We start from the raw sequence: 21,906 nt of genomic DNA, 5'->3' as shown, positions 1-21,906 counted from the left end.
TTTACGACTTTGTCAGATGACGGTTTTATGTATAGATACCATTAAGATGCCTCTAAAAGGCTTTGGAAGCAAGCATAAAACCAACATAACATTTGGTTCAGTAGACAAGAGACATGCACGTCACAGAAAAAGAAGAAAGATCTCAATTTTCTGATGCAAATCTTACACAGACCTTTATTTTTCATTAATATTATTTTACACCACATACACATACAAGCCACGGCAGTCTTTCTCAAAAATATACATCCATCGATTTGAATGACAAACTTTTACAAACATCAAGTGGTCGTAACATTCTTTAACCTTCTACAGTTTCTTCAACCTTCTACAGTTTCTTCTCACTAACATACTTTTCATCTTTCTTTTCAAAAAACATTACCAAACCTTCCTACTTCATGAAGACACTACAAAAATAAAAGAACAGCAAACCAAAGTCCATGAATGGTAGCTAATCTCTAGTAGTGCCAATCATCAAGTCTCTCTAGTCGTGTTCAATTCTACTCCAAAGTTTCCTTCTAGTCTCATGTCAACATTTGTCAAACCCTCATTCAACATACAACTACGCCTATATGCAACTGTCTTCTCAATGTAAACGTTTCTGCTTCGACAAGCATGTACATGCACTGGGCCCTCATGATAATAGGCAGGACTCAACAGGTAAAGCTCCATGCAAGATTCTACATTTGAATATTTGTCCGTAACTTTTAGGGGGTCTGTAAAAATGGCTCAGGTTTGATTTTCCGCCTGGACGCTTAAAATCATGCGGCTACTGAACGTAGCAATTTTCCATTCTGTTTTGATACAAACAATTGGATTTAGAAACGAAGCTGATAAAACATCTGTTCAAATGGGAATGTACTAATAAGACTTGCTTTCCAGTAGCGTTATGAATCATTGCTTTGGATATCATAATTTCTCAGTGGGTGTCTATCCTTTCATTCATATTTTCACAAATCTTTGCTAAAAGTTAACCACAGTGCTTTTGAATAAAAACATAAAAGAGCTACAGTAAATATCTTATTGAGAAGTTTAAAAAAAAGTAAAACTTTAATTACAAAAAATTAATATTAATAAAATAAAATATGACCAAGCTAACAGTAAACAAGACCAAATGTGCGATCTAAAGCTTTCACACAAACAGTTGTGGTTGTATGCGGGGTGTGTCTTCCGTCTTCGATCCACACAGTTGCCTTACAAATACTGTCTTTCTGATACTGGTTTGTCCGTGTGGACCTGGGAGGGTTTCGGGGTGGGATTTGGTAATAATAGCTGCCATTGTGGACAGTAACACACAAACACTTCTGTAGAAACACACGGTCCATACACACATAAATACAAGTCCTCCACACAGGATAGCGCAGTCCTCCAAAAGTCTTTATTTACACCATGGTCTCCTTCCTCTTGCCCAATGAGCAAAGAGAACGCTTGTCCTTTTTGGATTTGCGAGACAGGAAGGGGCCTGATGACGAAGATGACGAGGAGGATGAGAGCGTGGAGGTTGCCGAGGGCGTGGGGCTGGGCGGCTCCTCTGAGATGGGGGAAGAAGGGGCAGAGGATGCGCTCTGTGGGCAATTCTCATCCGCCTCTTCCATGAGCATGACGGAGGAGAGGGTGGATGAACGGCGTCTGGTGCACGCATCTGCGCTGGGAGGGGTGGACGGGGGTTCGGTTTCGGGGAGTGCAGAGTCTTTGTAGGTCGACATGGCGGTGCGGAGGCAGTTGAGCCACTGCTGCTTGTGGAAGATGTCGTTGACCTGAAGCGTGTGGGATTGGCCCTGAGATGAGTCCTGGAAGCGAACCCGGAAGATGTTTTTGGCTAAAAAGAGGAGGAAAATTATGAGTATTTGAAAGGATCTGAAAAGGCAGATCGGAAAAAAACTTTGTGCTGGCTCTCAACTTTGAGATCTTTCCTTACCTTTATCTCCGTTACTAAATGCCCCTCTGAATGATCCACCCATGCGTACATCTCCGTCTTGCAGGTCCTCTAATACAAGATCCTGAACCGGGATTGGCTGACGGTACACCTGGTAGCAATGGCGGTCGTTCCGGGTTACAGGCCGCGTCACGACGAGAACCTCCGTGAAGAGGAACAAGTGCAATTTCTAGATGACAGAAAAACAGATCTGGTTATTAACGTGTTTAGACGTTGAACTGATTTTTTATGTTTTCTTTCTTTCTCTGAGGTTATTATCTCAAAAGCAATGTCTCTCAACCTCATTTGGAAACTTTGTGTTTTGTTTTTGAATTCCGTGTACAAAGCTCAACCTGCTCTTCCAAGACCAACTTACCGTGCCGCTTTTGTTGCGGAGTTCCCCGTGGCACAGCAGGCTTTTACACTGCTCGATGCGTGGGTCTTTCTGTCTGTCGTCCAGATATTCCAGTTTATCTATGTAGTATTGGCACTCCGACTCTCCTTTCTTCATGTTAATATCAGCCAGCACAGCTTGAATGATACTTATCTGGAAATTGGGAATAAAAACATTATTAACACCCAACTAATCGCTGAAATGTTCTCTCTTGGAAAGCCTAGATGTGTCCGCACTTACAGCTTCCTCTAGGCTCGCTGTGTCTGGGTCATCTGGTGGTGTGTGTCTGAGAATCTCTTTGAGAAGAAGGGGGTATTTGACGAGTCGTGAGCGAGGGATGTCGAGGAAGCTCCACAGGTCTAGTTTCCTGCTGAAAGGCGACTCGAGGCAACGTTGCAAGAAGTCTTGAACTCTCGGGTCCTGTTTCTTCTGGTCGAGGAGGGCTTTGGCGGCCAACTGGTTACTACAATATGCTCTGTATGCATTCAACCCCGGCAGCTTTGGAGGAACGTGAGAGAGTCTTAATACTCCAGCAACACTCAACAGGTATTGTTCCATTGAAAAAAAGAAAAAGAATGAGAGTACTCACCCAGTCCACTACAATTCTGCCAATCTGCCTCACGGTACCGTCCGGGCCTGTGGCATTGGCCAGCTGAACGAGAAGATCTGAATGGGTAGATTATGAGTTAGCACTGCTGGTATTCATAAATGAAAAGCGAGTTAACAAGATGCTTTTGCGATATTCACCTTCGTGAAGAGGAATATAAGCGTCCAAGTCTCCGAAGATGGCGGTCAACTCCTCCTCAGACATGATTGAGAGTTTCAACATTGGATCATGGTACGCCTGTACACAAAATGAGAACATGAGTAAACTAGCTACAGCCTCTAATATTTCACAGAGAAGGACATGTTTGGCTATAAATGAAGGCAAGCAAGCTAATGCATCAGACTGAGAAAGTACAGCCAAGAACCAAAAATGTAAAACAGACAAACCTTTCGGGCTAACTTGAGGTCTTCAATCAGGTCCTGTTCTCCACGAGACAGCTCAAAAATGGCCTGGAGAGAATGAAAATATAAAGGGTTTACTCTTATGCTCATGTTTTAGCTCAACTATCAGCATTAACCAGTCTAGACAAGAATAAGCTTGTTTTCCTGTACGATTTCTCTCTTTGGTGGGAAAATGTTTCAGGGGTCACACTATACTGTGATGTCTTATTACAGGGGCTTGGTGTGAATGAGTGGCGAAGGAATATGCGTCAAACTGTCTCATATGTGTTAGCACTGTACTTCTGACTCCGAGATGTTAAAATGCATTTTGATTCTCTCTGCTCCATTTCGCCGTGTGCCAAGATCGCATGCCAAATAAACAGAGCCAGACCCAGAGAGGTAGAGCGAGAGAATAAAAACAGAGCGCTTTCCAAGCCTCTAGCCTGTGGGTTTAATAAGTCACACAAGCCTCATTCGGTAGCGTCTGGCGGGGGGACTGAGACTGGATTTAATAGTCTAGGATTTCTGGTCCTGTCTGGATTTTGCAGCTCCAGCTTTACTCACCTCCTGTCTCTTAATCTCCTTGGTGGAAAAGGTTCCTTTCTGGTGGACGTCCAGGGTCTCGGACCAGAGCGTGCTGTTGCGACGTTTTGGCGGCGTTGGGGCTGCCGCCTTGCTGCAGGGCTTCTGCTGGGGCACGCCCGGAGACCGTCCGTCGCCCCGGAATGAGGCCTGGAGGGTCTGGCCGAAGCGTCGGACGGCCCCATTCTTCACGGGAGAGATGAGGTTTGCCAGCGATGTCACTCGGCCCAGCGGCCGCACGCGCTTTGTACAGGGTTCCTATGAGACACAAGGAAATAAATGTTAAAGTATAACTGCCCTACATACCCCCTAGTGATCACAAGAAATTCCATAGTGATACATTAACAGCGTAACTCCAAACACAGAAAGTTTACAATTCAAAACAGTCGACTCATGTTGGCATCTCACACATGCTACTCTGAACGGGTGTGAAAGGCTCAACCGGGGGTCAGGTTGAATTGAGTCAGCAGCTGTGATGCCCATCACAGTACAGTGAACCCATCAATACAAAACTCACACACACACACACGGACTGAGATCCTTTCTGACCCTGGACCAAGGGTTCAAGAGGCATGACTGGAATGTAGGCAACTCCTCTGTCAGCTGTCCCACACACACTCATCCTAAAACACTAACTATAGCATACAGACCCTCTCATTAAACCGGTTGTAGTCATTTAGCCCAGCTACATTAACTCGCTCAAGGGAATGTTACTGGTCGTATGTGTTTATGTGGGTAACAGGGACCACCGTGTTGACCTGAGCCTTGTAAACTCCACTCCCCTCTGCTTCTCCCTCCTTTTCTCTTTTAAGAGTTGTTTATGGCTTCGTGTTGGGGCAGGCCCCGTAGCCCTTGCGTGAGAGCGACAAGCACACCTGAACCCCCTGAAAAAGGGGGGAGGCCTTTCAAGGCCAATATCCATAATTACTGGGCCTCCAGCCAACCTCAACAGACCTAGTACTGAAAAAAATCAAAGCGAAACAGACTGAACCGAGACGTTGATCTTCGAGACTAGAGAAACTTCCACAGAGCACAATGTGACCTTTGTCGTCCAAAGTGCTTGCATCTTTCCAACGTTTGGAACAAAAACTGCTATGTGCTTGCCCTTTTTAAAATGCACATTTCAATTCTTTTTCCAGCTGTTGAGTATATAAAAAGAGATGTGTTGTTCTCATCTTGGCCGAATGCAAGCGGGGAACCGTTTTACCGGTGCACACAGCTGTTTAGCAGATCTCGGACTTTAGTTTGAGCAGAAGTTACTGTGGTCCAACTGGACGTGGCCAGCCCGTCTGCTAGACAGCTTGTCCTTCTTCAAAGTAAACATGAATACCACATCTGAACCTTCTCCACGGTGGCCAAAAACTGAAGATGTGGTGAGAATGGCCGCAGAGGAAGTAGCCTGACTTAGAAGCCCCAATCTGTGCATCTCTTCTTACAAATTCACAAGAATACAACCGTACCCGTTTCAGCCATCGCTGGCTTGAAACAAATACATGTGTAATCGATTACGTTCTTCCTATTCTTTAGGAAAACCTGTAATAACAACCCACTCTTTGTAAATGACAGATTATATAGTGGAAAGAGCCACATGTAGGCAGACAGAAAAACTGATAGTATGGCTATTTCTGGTGGTGTGGATTGCCCCGGGACTCCTTAGGAGATTTTAATGGGGGGAAGCCTCCCCCATAGGAACTACTGCTGTGTTACAATATGTGTGTATTTACTTGGATATACTTTGAAGACAAAGAACTTAATCTGATAAACCTTTAGGAGAGTCCTTATAAATCAAGTTATCCTATTTAATTCTTCAAATTCAAATGGTTTTATGATAAGGGTAGTGTTGGGGTCTTGGTTAGAATGTCTGGTTTTATTACAGTTAGAGTAGTAACCATCATTTAAATTATAGATTGATTCATATTTGTATAGCCACAATTTCCCTTCAAAAATCATCAAACTATGGCTATTGTAGTAAAACAATGCTTTATTGTCATAAAGGAATTCTGAAGTTGGTTTACAGGTTACAAATACAATAAAAGTCTATTACTTGCTTGCACTCATTCCTGTTCTTCAAACCAAACAAGAAGTCATAAACCCCCTAAAATGTATTGAGCCGAAGCAGACAATTATTGAGACTAAACAATTGTCCATCAGCCAAGCTTGACCCAACCAGAGTTCCTCAAAATCTCGATTCATTCAGAAATTGCAACTTCTGCTTTTCCCTTCCCGACAACTAAACCAATTTGTCTGCCCACTTCCGAATCAACCGCAAAGAGGAATAACATCCAGCGGAACAGAAGTAAATCTTTCTGAAGATCTCGTCTGGGGCCAAACAGCACACATTGGCTGCAGTATTTTTAACCGCTGGAATGCTCTTCATCTTTGCGTGCTCTTGCACCTTAAAACAGCCTTGGGGGGGACGCTGAAAGCCTTCATTTACCTCCAAATCTCTTGCTCGCTTTGCAGCTAAACAGGTTTTAAGCTTCCTGTCTGGGTGCATTGACTAGCCAAAACAAGCATCGGAATTTCAAAACCCTTGAAAGGTGAACGGTTAAAGCGCAGTCTAGTAACTGGGTGACTACTTCAAATGAGAAGACCTTTGCCCTCTTCGATTTGCCAAACACTCTTACACTTACTCATGTCTCACCCCCACCCACACTTGAAAAACACACCTGTGGCTCTATTCCTTTAAAGGACACACAAGATAAAAACAGGGCAAGGTTCTGACTTGGCTGATAAAGACCAAACTCAAACATGCTTTAATCACGCAAAACAGAGGAGGGAGAATCTTGAGCATTACTGCTTTCGGGTCTCACCTCTAGTTCTTTGTAAGCCTGGTTCTGGTAGTCTATCTTCTGTAAAGTCCGTTTGATAGGTACCACACAAGGTTCATCGTAAGCCACCATTTCTTTCAATAAAATCCACTGGTCGGTTTCAGCTATTTCCAAGAGTCGGCAATAATCCACAAACGATTCTTAAATAAAACCGTGATGTAACATATGGGGTATACGAAAAATCCCCATTAAAAAAAGTCCTCTTGTCCGCATGAGCGGAGCTTTCTAACTTCTAAACGCACACTGTCGGTGTGTGCTTTAACAATCTCTTACTTTGTTCTAGGGATATTTGAGGCAGGGAGTTGCTCATATACAGAGTTTTGAAAGGGGCGGAGTTACTGTAAATGCACCAATGACACGATGCAGGGGGAGGGGACAGTAAAAAACTCACAAAGCACAATGTACTCTGTGCTACTGGATCTAATACATGACTATATTAGTTGGGTACTCTTTAAGGGTCTTGCTTTTAAATGTATATAAATCGCTATGGAAAACTAAAAAGTATGTAAACAAATCTGTTTACAAAGGGACACAATAATATAGAAGTAATAACACACAGAACTATCATTATTATTGCATTTGTTAATAACAATAATAATTATTATTATTTAGTTGTTGTACTTTTATATTAATAATAAAACATTGACCACTAGTAAAAATTTAGCTTGGATCATTAAAAATATCTTAGGGCTAGACATTGTAAAAAAAGTAAAAAAGTTAAAAAAAAAAGTTGAGTTATTGCAACTTAAAAATATTAGTTTAATTAAACGAATTTGATGCAAACTCTTCACTTATTCGTTATCTTTTAAGTTGAAACAACCATTTTTTACAGTGTATTTTTTCTACTTTCAATACTTAAAGATTGTAACCCTAATGAAACTAATACTAAACCTCATGTCCATGATAAAAGCAAACAAACGTTCTCATCTTCGTCACTTTGCATTACAAGTTAGATAAATAAAAACTGAGTGAAAGCAAGTCTGTTTCAATTTGCGATGTGGATTGGTTTTTGTGTGTGTGTTTGACTTGTATGAAAGGTGTAAAGTGCAGGAATATTTGCTTTCAGATCTGCCTAATGAAGAACTGGGCCATTATCACCCTGTGATCAGATGGGGGAGGGGCGATCGATTACAATATCAATCAGAGAGCGGGTCACACAGACACACACACACAGAGAGAGAGAGCACTGGTGGATGTCTGTGTATTGGAAATGTGGGGCTGGGAGGCATCCTGATGAGTCACAGAAAAGTTTCACCGTTCTGAACCAGAAACTGACCCGGACCACGCCGTAAACAAAATTCCTGCTTAACAAAAGCGTTCTTCTTACTGTACACAAAACCACATCGCCAGTTCATCTCTACATGGGTGCCCCGAAAAGACTCTTGGGGCGTGTTGCATATGGACCCAAAACCTTAACTGCTGTATTCCCACACTGTCAGTGACGGCACTGACTGGAGTCGCACAAGGAATCGGTGTGTTTGAGAAAGATTTGTGTTCAAAAGTGTGAAAGGGTCAGGGTGCGTGTTAAGCAAATGGAGGGAACGATGTTTAGGGTCTAAGCTTGCCCTCCTGTGTCAATACAGGAGTGTGAAACAGGACATGCATTAGTGTTTGGATCAGGATGCTTTAAGTGAAACTGCAGGACGACTGCTTTCTATCCATCCATCCATCGTAAAAAATCAAGTTCAGTAAATGGGTAAAGGTGTGTCTCCAAATCATAACAGGGGCCTTCCTCTATTGCTCATGCCTTTGGGAGACGCTTTCGTACAATTCCTGGTGTGTTTTGACAAGAGGTGTGCCGGCCATATTGATGAGCGTGCGGCTTAGCCCCCTGAAGCCTAACACCTTGACAGCTGGACATTTAGGTGTGAAGCACAAACACAGCACTCCTACTTTAGAGCTAAACCACAGCACGCTGCCGTGATTCACTTTATATGTGCCGTGTGGGATCTTGCCTGATGCGAGGCTATGGTTTGATCTGATAGACCTCTGTTGAAAGCTCCGTGAGCGGAACGGTGTAGGTCGCAGGGCTGCCCCCTGGTGGATGATGCATTGATTCTGCAGTTAATGTCCTGGTTTTGTGTTTTTTAGGCAAATGCTTTAATTAAAAAGTGCATTCAAGCTATTCATTTTATGTATGTGCATTCAATGGCACTACACGATACAAGATAGGGCAACACTAGATCGGCTTACCTCGATGTGGGTTCTTAATAAATCACCACTTTCAGTTTCTTATTGTATAAGAGGATGTTGTAAAGAAGAGTTTGAGAGATTAAAGACCGGATGAAGAAAATCTGTAAGGGTGCCAAAAGCGTTCATCAACTGTAACGTAGGTGCGGCTTCAAGACAAGCCTGTACGAGGTACGGGCTACACTGAGCGTGTGGGTGTGCATTACCACAATAAAACCAGATTGTTTTTAATGAAATCTTCATCAACATGAAAGTATCATCTGTATCATTGAATAAGCTGCTAGAGGCCTGCTGAAGAACTATCCCAAGAAATAGGTGAAAATGGATTTAATCATTTATGCAAAATAATATTTATATATAAACAAAAATGAAAAATTATAATTTGTTAATTCAGTTGTAATGTACACGATTATGCTCAAAATACCAATGTGTTATGTTAATGCTTGTGAAGAGTGTGTATACCTAAAATGACAAAACAACCATGAACTTCCTACCAAATTTAAACATGCATTTAAGATCTGCAAACACACAGACACTTCATTTAACTTTTGAGTAATTTTCAACTTGAGTAAGCCAACGCACCCTCAACAGAGACGGTTGCCACTAAACAGAGCAGGTAACTATTAACACACCCCTCCACTCCGACACACAATACAGTCAGCACCTTCCCACAAACTTGCGCTTTGTTTCCGTCTTGCTTGCGCACACTTCATATATCGCAATCAAACTTGATGTTTAGTCAGCATGCCGGCTACGAAGAGTACTTTAGTCATTGGAGGCTTTCAAGTTTGACCATTTAAGGCAAATATTATATTCTGTGTGCATGACCCTTCGGGGGGAGTATGGAGGGGGACAGAAGGGGGTACCTGCTGGACAGGTGATGGTTCTTAGCTCTCCCCTTCCCCCTGGCATGCATTCTCAGCTGGCCTGTGTGGAAGGGGGTCGGGGCTGATGTTTACTGCATGGTGTAGCGAAACAAGTTTTAACCCAGAATAGTCTGGGTCTTCATGCACAGATGGCTGAAACGCTTAAAAGATGAAGATTGAGACTTCATTTAGGATTAAATACAAGTTATTCTTCAAACCGCCCTGTTAAACTGTTTGTAAAACATTATTACAGCTTGTTTCCCAATTTATAAAAAAAAAATGTTGTTCATTTACCCCCATGTTGTTAAAAACCTGTATATTACTTCTGTAAAACACCAAAGCAGATATTTGGAGAAATGTCCATACAATGAGAGTCAAGGGGGCATTAATGCTGTTTGGTTGCCAACGTTCTTAAAAATATCTTAAACACTGGAAATGTGTTAAAGAATTTTTATTTTTGGGTGAATTATACCTAATGGGTTATGTTAAAGTTTTAAATTGATGTTTTAAAGCCTTTGCTGCTTTGGAGGAGCTTAAATTGTATTCAATCCCAAATATTTAATTCTCACACACCGTCTAACTACTGAAACACAACATTTCAAATCGATATAATACTTCAAAAATATATTTATTTCCCTCAAACCCCAAACAGAAATGGAAAAAAACTTGACCTCAATAATTTGTACAAATGCGTGGATGAGAAAAAAAAATGTATTTTGGGGTTTCTGCGTGAAAACAATCAATTTTTTTTCCATTCCTTGTAGGCAGGAAGGCTGTCGACTCAGAATCTGTGTAACGTCATAAGTGCAAAACCGATTGACACTTTTCTTGTGATATTTTGTTCGACTAGGAAACAAAGATCTGGGCGTTCCCAGTGTGAAGTTAAACTTTGAAAAACTGCAATAATGTTGTTCCGTTGCCATGGACGTGAATCAATAATACGACCGTTTCCTGATTTTTCTTTTTCAAAAATAAGAGAAAAGGGAGTCGAGGTCAGCGCAGAGTCATTTACACAACTTCTGATAGTTTACATGTTAGCTCATGCGTCTCAATTAAACCTTTGTGAAATGAGGATAATTACTGACAGTAATCAGCAAACGTTTATGATTTCCAATGTGATGATCTTCAGGATTATCTGTGGAAAGTGTTTAAGATTAAATTCTACCGTCCTGAGTTTCTAATGATTGACTTTGATTTTTGCCACAAACACGCGTGATTTTGATCAAGAATTCTTGTGTATGTTTTCTTATGGAGGATTGTTTGGATTGCACTGACAAATGAAGCATGTGACATTTGTGTTTTGGCCTTTCTTGATGTTCTAATGAGACTTTAATGTTGTTTTGAGGAACGATGTGGACAGGCAGGCGTTCAGGGAGTCATTTTAAAATCTGATAAATGTGCAAACCCTGTTTTGTTTACGTTCTCTTACCTTAAAGTCGAAGCTGCATAGGCTGACCGCATCGACGTCATCTTTCTCTCTGCGTTTGCGTTTCTGTGAAACAGAAATAAAGTCCATAAACATCTACAGTGTAATACACATTCTTCCTTTGAAAAGAAACAAAACAGAGAATTTTATTTATTGTCTCCTCTTCACTTTTCCTTTAGTGTCTTAAAGTATGCAAAGTACAGAAAGTTGGGGTTACAATGGCTCTTAAGGAGGTCCGGCCATACTCAGGAAGGACATCATTATCCCCGAGGCCTTTTAGCACCTGTGTGTGTGAGTTGGGGGCTGGCGGAGCATCTGGCTGCTGAAAATTCTACCTGTGGAGTGCAGGGTGTGAAGGGTCATAAACATCTGCAGCTCCACGGTGGCCACGGAGAGCCCTCAGGGTTTCTATTATTGCCGTGTTTCGTACTCGTTTTTTCATAAGAAACTACTCCACAAAATGGTTATTTTAGACAGTTACAGTGGTGCTTGAATTATAGCTTTATAAACCTCCCAAGAAGACACCAGATCCTCCATATAATCAAGTCCACATGGAATTTATTTAACTTCACGTTTTCTGTGAAATTATCACAAAACCAGACATTTTGGGCTTCTCAGAAGTAATTGGGAGTGGTGCTTGGTCACGAGGTCGACGGGGGTGGTTGTTATTCTAAGAGGCATCTCTTCTCTGTGATATTCTGGGCCTTTCATATGACTTGAATCTCTCAATAGAGCTGACTACAGTGCATCTCGATTGTTACAAGCCAAATAAATTAGGCATCGTACATGTCCATCTAAAAAAGATATGGAGCGCATTATATGGTCATTCATACTGCTCATGTTTGGAATTTGTTAAAATTAAAGTGACAGTTCACTCAAAAATACAATTCTATTATCATTTACTCACCCTCATGTCCTTACAAACCTTTATGGCTATCTTCTGTGGAACACATAAGATATTTTGAAGAATGTTTTTAACACCCCTTCACATGGATTGGTTTTGTATCCATACAATAGTTAATGGGTGTCGGTGCTATTCGGTTACCAACATTTTTCAAAATATCCTCTCTTTTGTTCTGCTGAAGAACAGGTTTGAAATGACAAGAGAGTGAGTAATTGATGACAGAATTTTTATTTTTGCGTGAACTGTCACTTTTACCCTATCAAGCATCCATTAGGCATCCTAAAGAATCAAAAGAGCCAAAATATTTCACAAATGCAATGCACTATTGAAGGTGTAAATCACTGTGATAGACAAGCATTGAAATGGTAGCAAACTTACTTCAGGGGTGTAATCCGTCCGTGCTAAGAATAAATTTAATAGTGTAGGACGCGTGCGATACAGTTTGGCAGGTGCATAGAAAGAGCTGCTGTTTGTGTGAAGTGCGTTTGTCGTTGTGCTTGTCCGTGTGTGAGGTTAACTTATGGCGCACCACTATTTATTCTCATATTTCTTTTTGCTATTAAAACTTGATATCCGACAGCATCCAGTCCATTAATCTAGAGCCCGATCGGCACGATGTGTGAAAACACGGAAGGAATCACGAAAGCAGAATTCTACTATTTAACGTTTAATATGTCTTCTACTTGTTCTGCGTGTCCATGAGTGAATGAGTTGCACACTTAACATGTTTCAAGCGTGACACTCGTGGATTTCTATCTCTTATTACACAAGGACATGAACATGCAAACTTCATCCACAGAGGTGTTCCGAGTTCATTTTACGAGCGTTTCAATGTTTGAGTAAAGCTATCGTCAAAAACACACTGAAACTCAAGCATCCCCAATTCCTCATGAAAACAATTAATTTCAACCAGAGACGAAAACAGACGTATACTTGTGCTACAACTGTTTGGCCTGTGGTGCAAACCTTTAAACCTTTGTAGCACCGGTGCTATGTGCAAAAGTTAAGTTACAGCCCTTATACTACAAAAAAGTGGAACTAACACTATTCACAGTAATCTGCATATAAAACAACCTGTATTCACACATTTAAGGACATTAAAACCGCCTTAAAATCTTGAGTGTCTGTCTATAATTTTCGCAAGGTTTGTATCAACATAAGCACGCTCAGCATCACAGTTCTTAAGAAAACTAACATCTTTATAAGCTAATTTGTGTCTTGCAGGGTAAAAACACACGTTAGGTTAACATGTGATTGAAACCAAACACCTTGCAGCCAGCACTCGTCGGGTCTGATTGAAGCAATGAGTAGATTAAACTAAATGAACATTAGGCCCATTCTCAGTGGACAAGTCATCAAACAAACTTAAACAATAAATGACAAGCTATCATTTAGTAAATCCCCATTCAAGGACAATGGGAGGAATTAATCAAGACTCTGAGAGGAGGGTTTTAATAACAGTCGGGGAAGCAGACCAATCGGCAGCGGCGTTACTGAGTAGATCACAGGTCACCCATAGTGTTTGGTTTTGAACCTTTCAATGGATAACAAAGATAAGCGACTGTGTTTGTGTTGTCTGAGAGGAAAGAAAGCATTGTGGTAAGTATTCATTTAGTGTATTCTAATAAAATCTAAAAAAAAATTGTCATTTCAAACCCATGTCTAGTATTTGTTAAGTTTTGAAGAATTTCAAGCAGGCCTATTTTGTACTAGTGAACACCATCTTTAAAGCTCTGTAGAGCATTCAGGTTTAGAAAAAACGTGGGCAAGTCAATGACAGATGTTTTATTTTTAAGAGAAAAAATAAGAGGGCCAAACCAAATGAAGACATGATTTTCTCCGAGCCGAGCCAACGGAGGGTAAACAAAACAAAGCACCGGACCAAAACACAAACAAAAAATTCAAAAGGAAAGAAAGAAAACATGAACCAGGAGACGAGGGGGTCAAAGTGATAGACAGTCTGGGTATGTTTTGGCTCGTGAGAAGCAAACTGAACATTCTCCTGGTGGACAAACCATAAATGGATATTACTGCAAAGAACTTATGAACGTCAAAACAGCTTGCAAAAAATTGTAATACTGTAGCCGGGTTGCTTGTACACCCCTTACTGCCTGCGAAGCACTATTTATGACATCTACTGTTGATTCGCATGCACGTTCATTTATGTTTATGCATTTGGCAGATGATTTTTTTCCAAAGCCATCAGTATATGAGATCCCTGGGAGTCAAAATCCTCTAAGCTGTTGTGTATTTCCATATTTTTGCATGCCTTTAAGAAACAGGCCGTCACAAATTGTTTTTGGGTAAAGTGCAGTTCTTTTATCCTTTAATCCTTATTCTTACAACACTGAGCTGTTTTAAGATTTTCCCGTCACCTGCATTCAATATATAACACTAAATCCAGACGGTGATAAAAAAAAAACACATCACAGACTAAACACCAAACCTGCTTTTGTCCTTTCCATAAGAACGACTAATGATGCTTATTTAAGTAAACATTATGTCATAACTAATTATTTTAATTGCTTAACACAATAATTACAAGAAACAGAGACGCAGAACCAGAAACTTCCTGACTTGGAAATTATGCAACAGATTTCACATGCTGGCTGAAAATAATGAAAAGTCTGAACACATCTGACTCTGAGGCTATTAAGTCATCTTCAAATGCTGGCCCACAACCTTCTGCCAAACTGATATCTCAGTGATCTGCATGTACCTGCATCTTCACGTTCAGTCTGTTCAGCTGCAATGTGTCTGACCTTAACTTATGCAGAAAAACAACTTCCAATTTAAAGACAACAACTCTACGCTTTCATATTGCAGAAGTTGGAGCAGGATAAGAACGAGGAGGAATTCTCTTCACCTCTGCTGGGTTTTGAAGGTGAGATAATGGAGCACAGCCCGGAGGCCTAATGAGGTCCATGTGCCCACTGGATGAGCTAACGTGTGAGTATTCATAAAAAAAGAGAAAACATATCAAAGGAAGTCTTCTGGCACGGGATGAAGCGTCCCGACTTCTTTCCCGTCCCTACATCCCCCTCATTTTCCTCCGACGAGAGATGGATTGAGTTTCGCTTGGCTTTCATAAACTGTGGAATGCTCCGGGCCTTTCTAATCGGCCTGCACTCTGTTTTCAATCACAATGTAGTTTGCAGTTACTGAAAACTGCGCTTAACTGATCCAGTGGGAACCAGCGCTGTGCTGGGTTGAGCATGATGGAAATTTGGGTAAGGGAGAGAAGTCTGGGGATATTATTGGTGGCCATTTACGGGGTAGTCTGTCTGGAGGCACGCGATGTCGTGAGAGTGCGTGTGAGTGAATTAACTCCTGGACAGTGTGATGGTTGAGTGGAAACAATATCTGCCAAAGTTTCCGTAAAGGGCAAGGTAAACTTACGCAGAGGAAAAAGTATGGAAGATTTTACAAAGATGACCTTATGGCTATAGCATTTAAGAGTTTTTGAGGCATGAAAATTTGTGAACCGTATCGGAGCACTGCTGATGGGGATCTTCCCGTCATTTAAAAGGCTAAGATCACCAGTTACATGTTGGTGAGGAGAATTGTTCCAGTATATATTTGTAAAACATATAACGTCTACTCAACAAACAACAAGAAAAACAATTCAGATCTTCTACAAATAAGAACTCAAAAAATTAACTACAAATGGGAGAGCCAGCAATATGATGTCATGGATCATTGTGTTCGCTTTCACAGTATCAACCCATCCTGTCATGTCTAATTAGCTTGTAGCATATTAAATATATGACTAATAGGCTAGTATTACGCCTCTTCTTTGCACCCCTGAGACATTTCTTAATACATACATTTTCTGTTGTTTTCCAAAGAAAGAAAGCAATAAATGTTTTGACCCACATGCCCATAAACACATAAGCATTTTTATTATGGATGCACCAATGTGTAAATTTGGGCCGATAACCGATAATTCTTGAACATTGGAAGCCGATAACCGATATATTGTCCGATATACTAAATATTAATATAACATTTTCTGAAACTGAAAATTATTTTTCCCCCTGAAAATCATGTACCAAGCCGACTTTACACTAATTCAACAAATTATAGATGTTCTCCCAGAGCAACCCAGAAAGGTCTGAAGACAGAAGGCATTCAGAAAGCAGTCGGATTCAAACAATCTTTATTAATTTACACATTCATAAATAGCTACATACTTAATCAACAATGTTTAGCTAATAGCAGTAAGGGAATGATCATGACAGAAAGACAGTACTGTACTGTATTTCAACTGTGAGCAGCGTGCACGGTGGTTTAACCAATAATTATCGGCTATAATATATCGGCCCAAATTTTATTGACTGATACAGATAACATTAAAAATGAACATTTATTGGCCGATAACGATATGGCCCATAATTTATCGTGCATCCCAAATTTTTATTTTGGGGTAAACTATCCCTTTAAGGAAAGCTAAATCAGCCAGCCCTAAATCAGTCAAATTTATGGTCCCTTGACTGCGAAGATGCCGCACTAAGTTTTGGAACAGAGCTATTTGTGTGATTTAGTATTCAGAAGAGAATACTGAGATACATTTGATGTCATTGGTTACTCACCAAAGTGAAATCCCACTGGGGTCCAGGTGTCAAAAATGTGAAAGAACTTCCCCTTCTTAAAGACGGCCTACAGAGAGAAATAGAAGCAATAAGACACAAAAATGTATCATTTAGTAGCCCATGGCTTCTCAGTTAAAAACACTCAAAACAAAGTATTTAGCATTCGATACAACCAGATGCATCCAACCAAACTCATACTTTTGGTTGTGCAATAAAGAATACAGACGGTGCAATCAATTCTCCATTGGTATGCCTATGCCCCCACAATGCCAGTGTGCAGAGTCACTAGAAATCACCACAAACGTAGACCCTCACCATGTACATTTATCCCATATACATCCTATACATACCATACGCCAAGCTTGGCGTAGCTCTGTCTCCTGTGACGCTGCATCTCTGCCTGCAGAGCCAATCCAGAGAGAGAGAGAAAAGAGGTAGAGAGAGCGTCACTCGGCCCCGAGCTCAATAACTCACACCAAGATACTCGTGTCTGCTCTGTCCTTCACCCATGTGCCACCTCTCCACTTTGTCCATCATCACATCCTTTTCAACACAGCCACATACTTATAAATGCACTGCCCCTCTTTGTTAGCAGGGCCCTTATTTGGGTTCTGCTGACAACTGTCCGTGAGGTCATGTTTGTAAAAACACCCAGCTTCCTTTTTCAGAAGATATGCTTTATTTTTATTGCCTTGCTAATAGTAAAATGTATAATAATAATGCTTAATTTATAAGTAAATCTACAAATCTTAAATGTGATCATTGATAACATTCAGTTGGGTGGGCAAAATGAAAGGATTTGTGGTATATTTGGGGAAATGTCTCTGTGGGTTTTGTGTCCATACAATGGAAGTCAATGGGGGCCAGTGTTGTTTGGTCACAAACTTTCTTTAAAATATCTTCTTCTGTGTTCTGCAGAGGACAGAAAGTCATTAAGGTATGGAATGACATGAGGATGAGTAAGACGATTCTGAATTTTCATTTTGGGGTGAACTATCCCTGGCTTTAACCAATTATTTTATCAATTTGATTTGATTGAACTACTTTCAGATTATATCAAGGTACACTTTTTGTTCTTAGACATTCTTGGAACGCCTGTGAAACTAGGACATTCCTACATCTCTGTTTGCTTTCTGCTCTGGGGGCCTGGCACACCCTACAAAAGGTGTAGAGCACATATGTGTATTCAAGGATTTTGATGTATGATGCAGTTTCTGTAAGCATCTTCACAGAGACTCCTCCCTCTCCCTCTATTAAGGTTATGTTCTTATTATTCATTAATCTTGAACGATTACACATGATGCAATCAGTCTTATGCGTGTTGTGAGTAAATATAAAGGGTATGTATACGCAGTAAGCGACTTTACACAGCAATACTATTTCAAATGCGAGTCATTGCCGTGCAATTTAATACTGCATACAAACACTGATGTATTGCACAGGTTTATCTGTTTCTAAAGAACTATGTAAGATACGAGAAGATGTGACAACACTCTGTGACATCATCTGACAGACCGGTAAGTGTGTGTGAGGGAGATTCTTTATCAGTGTCCACTTAAAAACAAAACAAAAAACGACTCTGGGTGGTCTCAACGGCTAAAGACAACCATGTCTAAATATGTAGGTCAAATGCCGTGATGGAGTGACCTCCCAGGCTCCAATGCTGACCCAATGGCCAGTTGACTTTAGTAAAAGTAGATGGCATATAAAAATGATATGAATTAAACAAGCCTGTCTGCTTACTAAATCCACAAAGTATGTCTGTCTCTAGGGGTGGGACAGAACATACATTTGGGGTCTGTAGTAAATTAATTCACAGAATTGGGACATATTATGAGAAGAACATAGTACATTTGCATCTTACTACAAAAAAAATGTCTGAAATGAAATGTAAACTAGGACACCTCTTTTTCACCTCTGAATATTCAGTTGGACTCTAAAATATTTAGCAATTTGCATTTCCCATTACATTTTAAAAAGTACATACTAAACATAGGCACTCCATTACTTTTCATGTCAAAATAAATAACTAGGGCTCACACAGTGAACAAAATGTTTGGAAAACGCTATCACAGACTCATTTCATAATAAACACAACATCGAAATATCAGGCTGAATGCAAATCCGCCGATAAATCCACTGTCTTTAAGTATTAATAATGATCTGAATGTTTGTGGTAATTCCCTTAAGGCATCATCACCAATTTCCTGTAACTATACTGTGTGAAAATGTCTTCGAGGCAGCGCCTTTTCTGAGTCCGAAATATATAAGATTGTGTTTTCACACTGCCACGAAAACTTGTATGGAATGTCGAGGTGTTGCCTAAAACTCAGAATGACAAAAAAGGACCACAGCTATGTGTGTAGGACACAAAGTACAAACACACACCCTATGAAAGTTTGTTACATCAGCCCACAAGCACACCAGCCCCAATTCTCACATACAATAGACTAGACTAAAAATTAGACCTGCCCTGTATTAATAACTCTGGCATAACATTACGTCATTAAATTAACCACTATTCACATCACTCTGGATATTGTTCACTTAAGTGATCACGGGATCCAGTGTCAATACCAGTGTGGGAACGCTGCCTGTACATACCGTTTGTCTACTCGTGCGGTGACGTCACTTGAGTTCACATCAGTTTTTTTCTTGCTTGGTAAGAATTTACATAAACAAAATTACACATCCTGTGTACCCTTTTCTCACTTTACGTTTTGGCAATCTGCCGGTGAGATTTTCTGCGTGATGCACGAAAGGAAAGCTTGTTTTCCATGTGAGATCGTGATCCTGGCTGACGTTAAACTGGGAAAACACTAGAGGGGATTCGCACAAACTACCGCGGTTTGGTTTCACAGCTCTTTACGTAGCGAACAAAGAAGTGGCCTAGGAGAAATGATATGTCACTTACTCATTCAGTACATAAGGGCTTCAAAAGCTGTCTTTGTTGTGGGTTCCTCTGTCAAAAATGACACATCATAAATAACAAACTTGTAAAAGGCCACGCACAGGCTCACAAAAGGGTAATCTGAAGATAATCTGAAATTGGATAACGGTTGTTTTAATCACCAATGACACCCCACTGACTGCAGTTTACACATTTGCGCCCTTATCTCAATTTTCTCTGCCTTACGTCTTTCCTGTTGTTATGAACTGGAGCAGGTTCTTGTCAATCCTAGGGGATTATGGATCAAAACCTGTTTGGCTGCATTAAGTATTAGCCAGACATCAACAAAATATTAAGAGTAAAATTTTCCATGACATAACAACATGCATGACAAGCTAAGAACTATTGGTCATTATATATTCATTCATTGTCACTTTAGTATTACTAACATATAGATTGTTAAAAACGGTTTATGTAGGGAACCAGATTTTTGCCTGGGATTCTACTTTTTTTTAACTCCAGGTTGGCCTCTTTATAAATAGGGACAATAAGCACCCACTTACCATTGCATTGTGATTTTTACCACCACCAATCACATTTTCCTTAGAACATTTAAAAAAATGAGTTTTCCACATTATCGGTCTAAACTTTGCTTTCTTGTGAAAATGGGGGGCAATGGGATCGCATACTCCCTGCTGTCCAAAAAAAGGCAACCAAAGCCATGAGGCTTGGCATGAGAAAACAAAATAGCCCCTTCGCCAAAATAAACTCTTGTTGTTATTTTACTCTTTGATAAAATCATGTTTGATGCTCTCCATCTGCCTGGCTTTCAGATATAGCATGGATATATTTGGCAAAATCTATTTACATAAATTATCAGATGTCCTACTCAACACCTTAACAGAGCCGTGTTTCTCACAAGTAAGATCAACTAAAACTAACAACTGAAATTCAAGATATCCATTTCTTTTTTTATATATGCATCTCTAGTAATGCCAAGCTCTAGCAAACTCCATTAGGAAGAATCTTCCACGTAAAATTTGCAAAATTTTGTCTTTATCATAATTGGTTTATCTATAGGGATATGGTCTAAAAAGATAAACAACTTCTTTAACACAGCATGCATTGAATGAGGTCATAAATGTCCTGGGACAGACAGGTTGTCACACCATTGGTGTCTAATCCTGGAGATATCCTTTGTCTAAACAAACATATATGGACCAGGTCAAGATTTTAGAGTATAGATACTAGGATTCTGTGAAATTTTACAAATAGGTCACGGGTGTGTTGAAGGGATTGTTCATCCAAAAGTGAAAATTCTGTCATCATTTAGAAAGAAAACTGTTTGGAAGAACGTTAGTAATTTTCAGTTCCAGGACATCATTGACAACCATGGTTAGAAGAATTAAATGCTTGTCAAAGATGCCGGAGAACTCTTAATTTTTTCTTCAAAATAACTCATTATGTGTTCAACAGAACAAACAAGCACTACTATGGTAGTGGATGATGTCCAAAAACTGAAAATTGCTGACATTGTCAAATATCTTTCTCTGTGTTTATTGGAACAAAGAATTATATACAGGTTTGAAACACAATTCGAGGACATAATGAAAGATGTTTCCCTTTGGATGAATTATCCCTTTAAAGAAAAAGCCCATATAAAACGTCTTGGTGCCTCATGCTGTTCTTTTTCAATACTACAGCCCCACCGTGTGGTGGAGTAAAGCATTGCTTGTGCTCTCCTGCTGTCATGCTTTTGTTTGCGTCGAGATATTGCGTAAGTACGCGTTGAATTAAAACAAATTGTAAAACATTTAACGAGCTCCTAAACGAAACTATTAGTCGAACATCATTCCTGAATTAAACTCCTTAATGTAGTTTAAAATCACAACACATATGCACGCATCTAATAACGTTTTCTGCGTTCCAGAAATATGTGCAGCTTCGTTTTGTACCACAGTTAGACATGATCTAAAAAAGTGATTCACGGAGCATAGACGTGGCGTAAATAATCGCGAAGAATAACAATAACATTGTTTATGAGTATGACATCCTCTTCCTCACCGTTTGAATGTGCGCTCGGGGGACGCGTCCACATCCGCCACCGACTTTCTCTTGTTCCTCTTCGGTCGCTCTTTCTTCGGCTCTGCAGTCGTCATTTGAGCTCCGTCTGTTTCCTCCATTGAAAGAACGTGGACCTGAAATGGGCTGTTGCGAAATGTATAAACCGAGAGGTTTAAAACGTATTATTTTGGAAAATAAATGACGAGGAAGTCTGAATACAAACTGATTGTACGGGGTTTGAATATGGCGGAAGTCTGGAATCACGGCC

At 40.3% G+C, this 21,906-nt stretch overlaps 1 protein-coding gene across 2 annotated transcripts; it reads right to left on the bottom strand.

Moving 5' to 3' along the window:
* Nucleotides 1–146: 146 nt before the first annotated feature.
* On the bottom strand, nt 147–21,874 carry net1 (neuroepithelial cell transforming 1). Of its 2 annotated transcripts, XM_056748938.1 has the most exons (11): nt 21,639–21,874; nt 16,685–16,751; nt 11,192–11,254; nt 3,858–4,133; nt 3,300–3,362; nt 3,054–3,150; nt 2,896–2,972; nt 2,547–2,804; nt 2,289–2,459; nt 1,916–2,102; nt 147–1,816 (listed from the first exon to the last, which is right to left on the bottom strand). In XM_056748938.1, the coding sequence occupies exons 1-11, from the start codon at nt 21,755–21,757 to the stop codon at nt 1,380–1,382; spliced, it is 1,815 nt and encodes a 604-aa protein (XP_056604916.1). In that variant the 5' UTR covers nt 21,758–21,874; the 3' UTR covers nt 147–1,379. The 2 variants fall into 2 exon arrangements, with proteins under 2 accessions (XP_056604916.1, XP_056604917.1); XM_056748939.1 differs by lacking the exons at nt 11,192–11,254; nt 16,685–16,751; nt 21,639–21,874 and adding an exon at nt 6,689–6,963.
* Nucleotides 21,875–21,906: the final 32 nt, after the last annotated feature.

Source organism: Triplophysa dalaica, chromosome 5, assembly GCF_015846415.1.
Source record: "Triplophysa dalaica isolate WHDGS20190420 chromosome 5, ASM1584641v1, whole genome shotgun sequence".
Taxonomy (NCBI): Eukaryota; Metazoa; Chordata; class Actinopteri; order Cypriniformes; family Nemacheilidae; genus Triplophysa; species Triplophysa dalaica.
The sequence above is the reverse complement of the archived record's forward strand: the minus strand, read 5'-3'. Positions and strand labels throughout refer to the sequence as shown.

Coding starts and splice junctions, on each gene's coding strand:
- net1 (XM_056748938.1), bottom strand. CDS start 21,757: ATGGAGGAAACAGACGGAGCTCAAATGACGACTGCAGAGCCGAAGAAA. Junction 11,255..16,684: donor CCCAGTGGGATTTCACTTTG/GTGAGTAACCAA, acceptor TCTGTTTCACAG/AAACGCAAACGCAGAGAGAA. Junction 2,460..2,546: donor CAGCGAGCCTAGAGGAAGCT/GTAAGTGCGGAC, acceptor CCCAATTTCCAG/ATAAGTATCATTCAAGCTGT.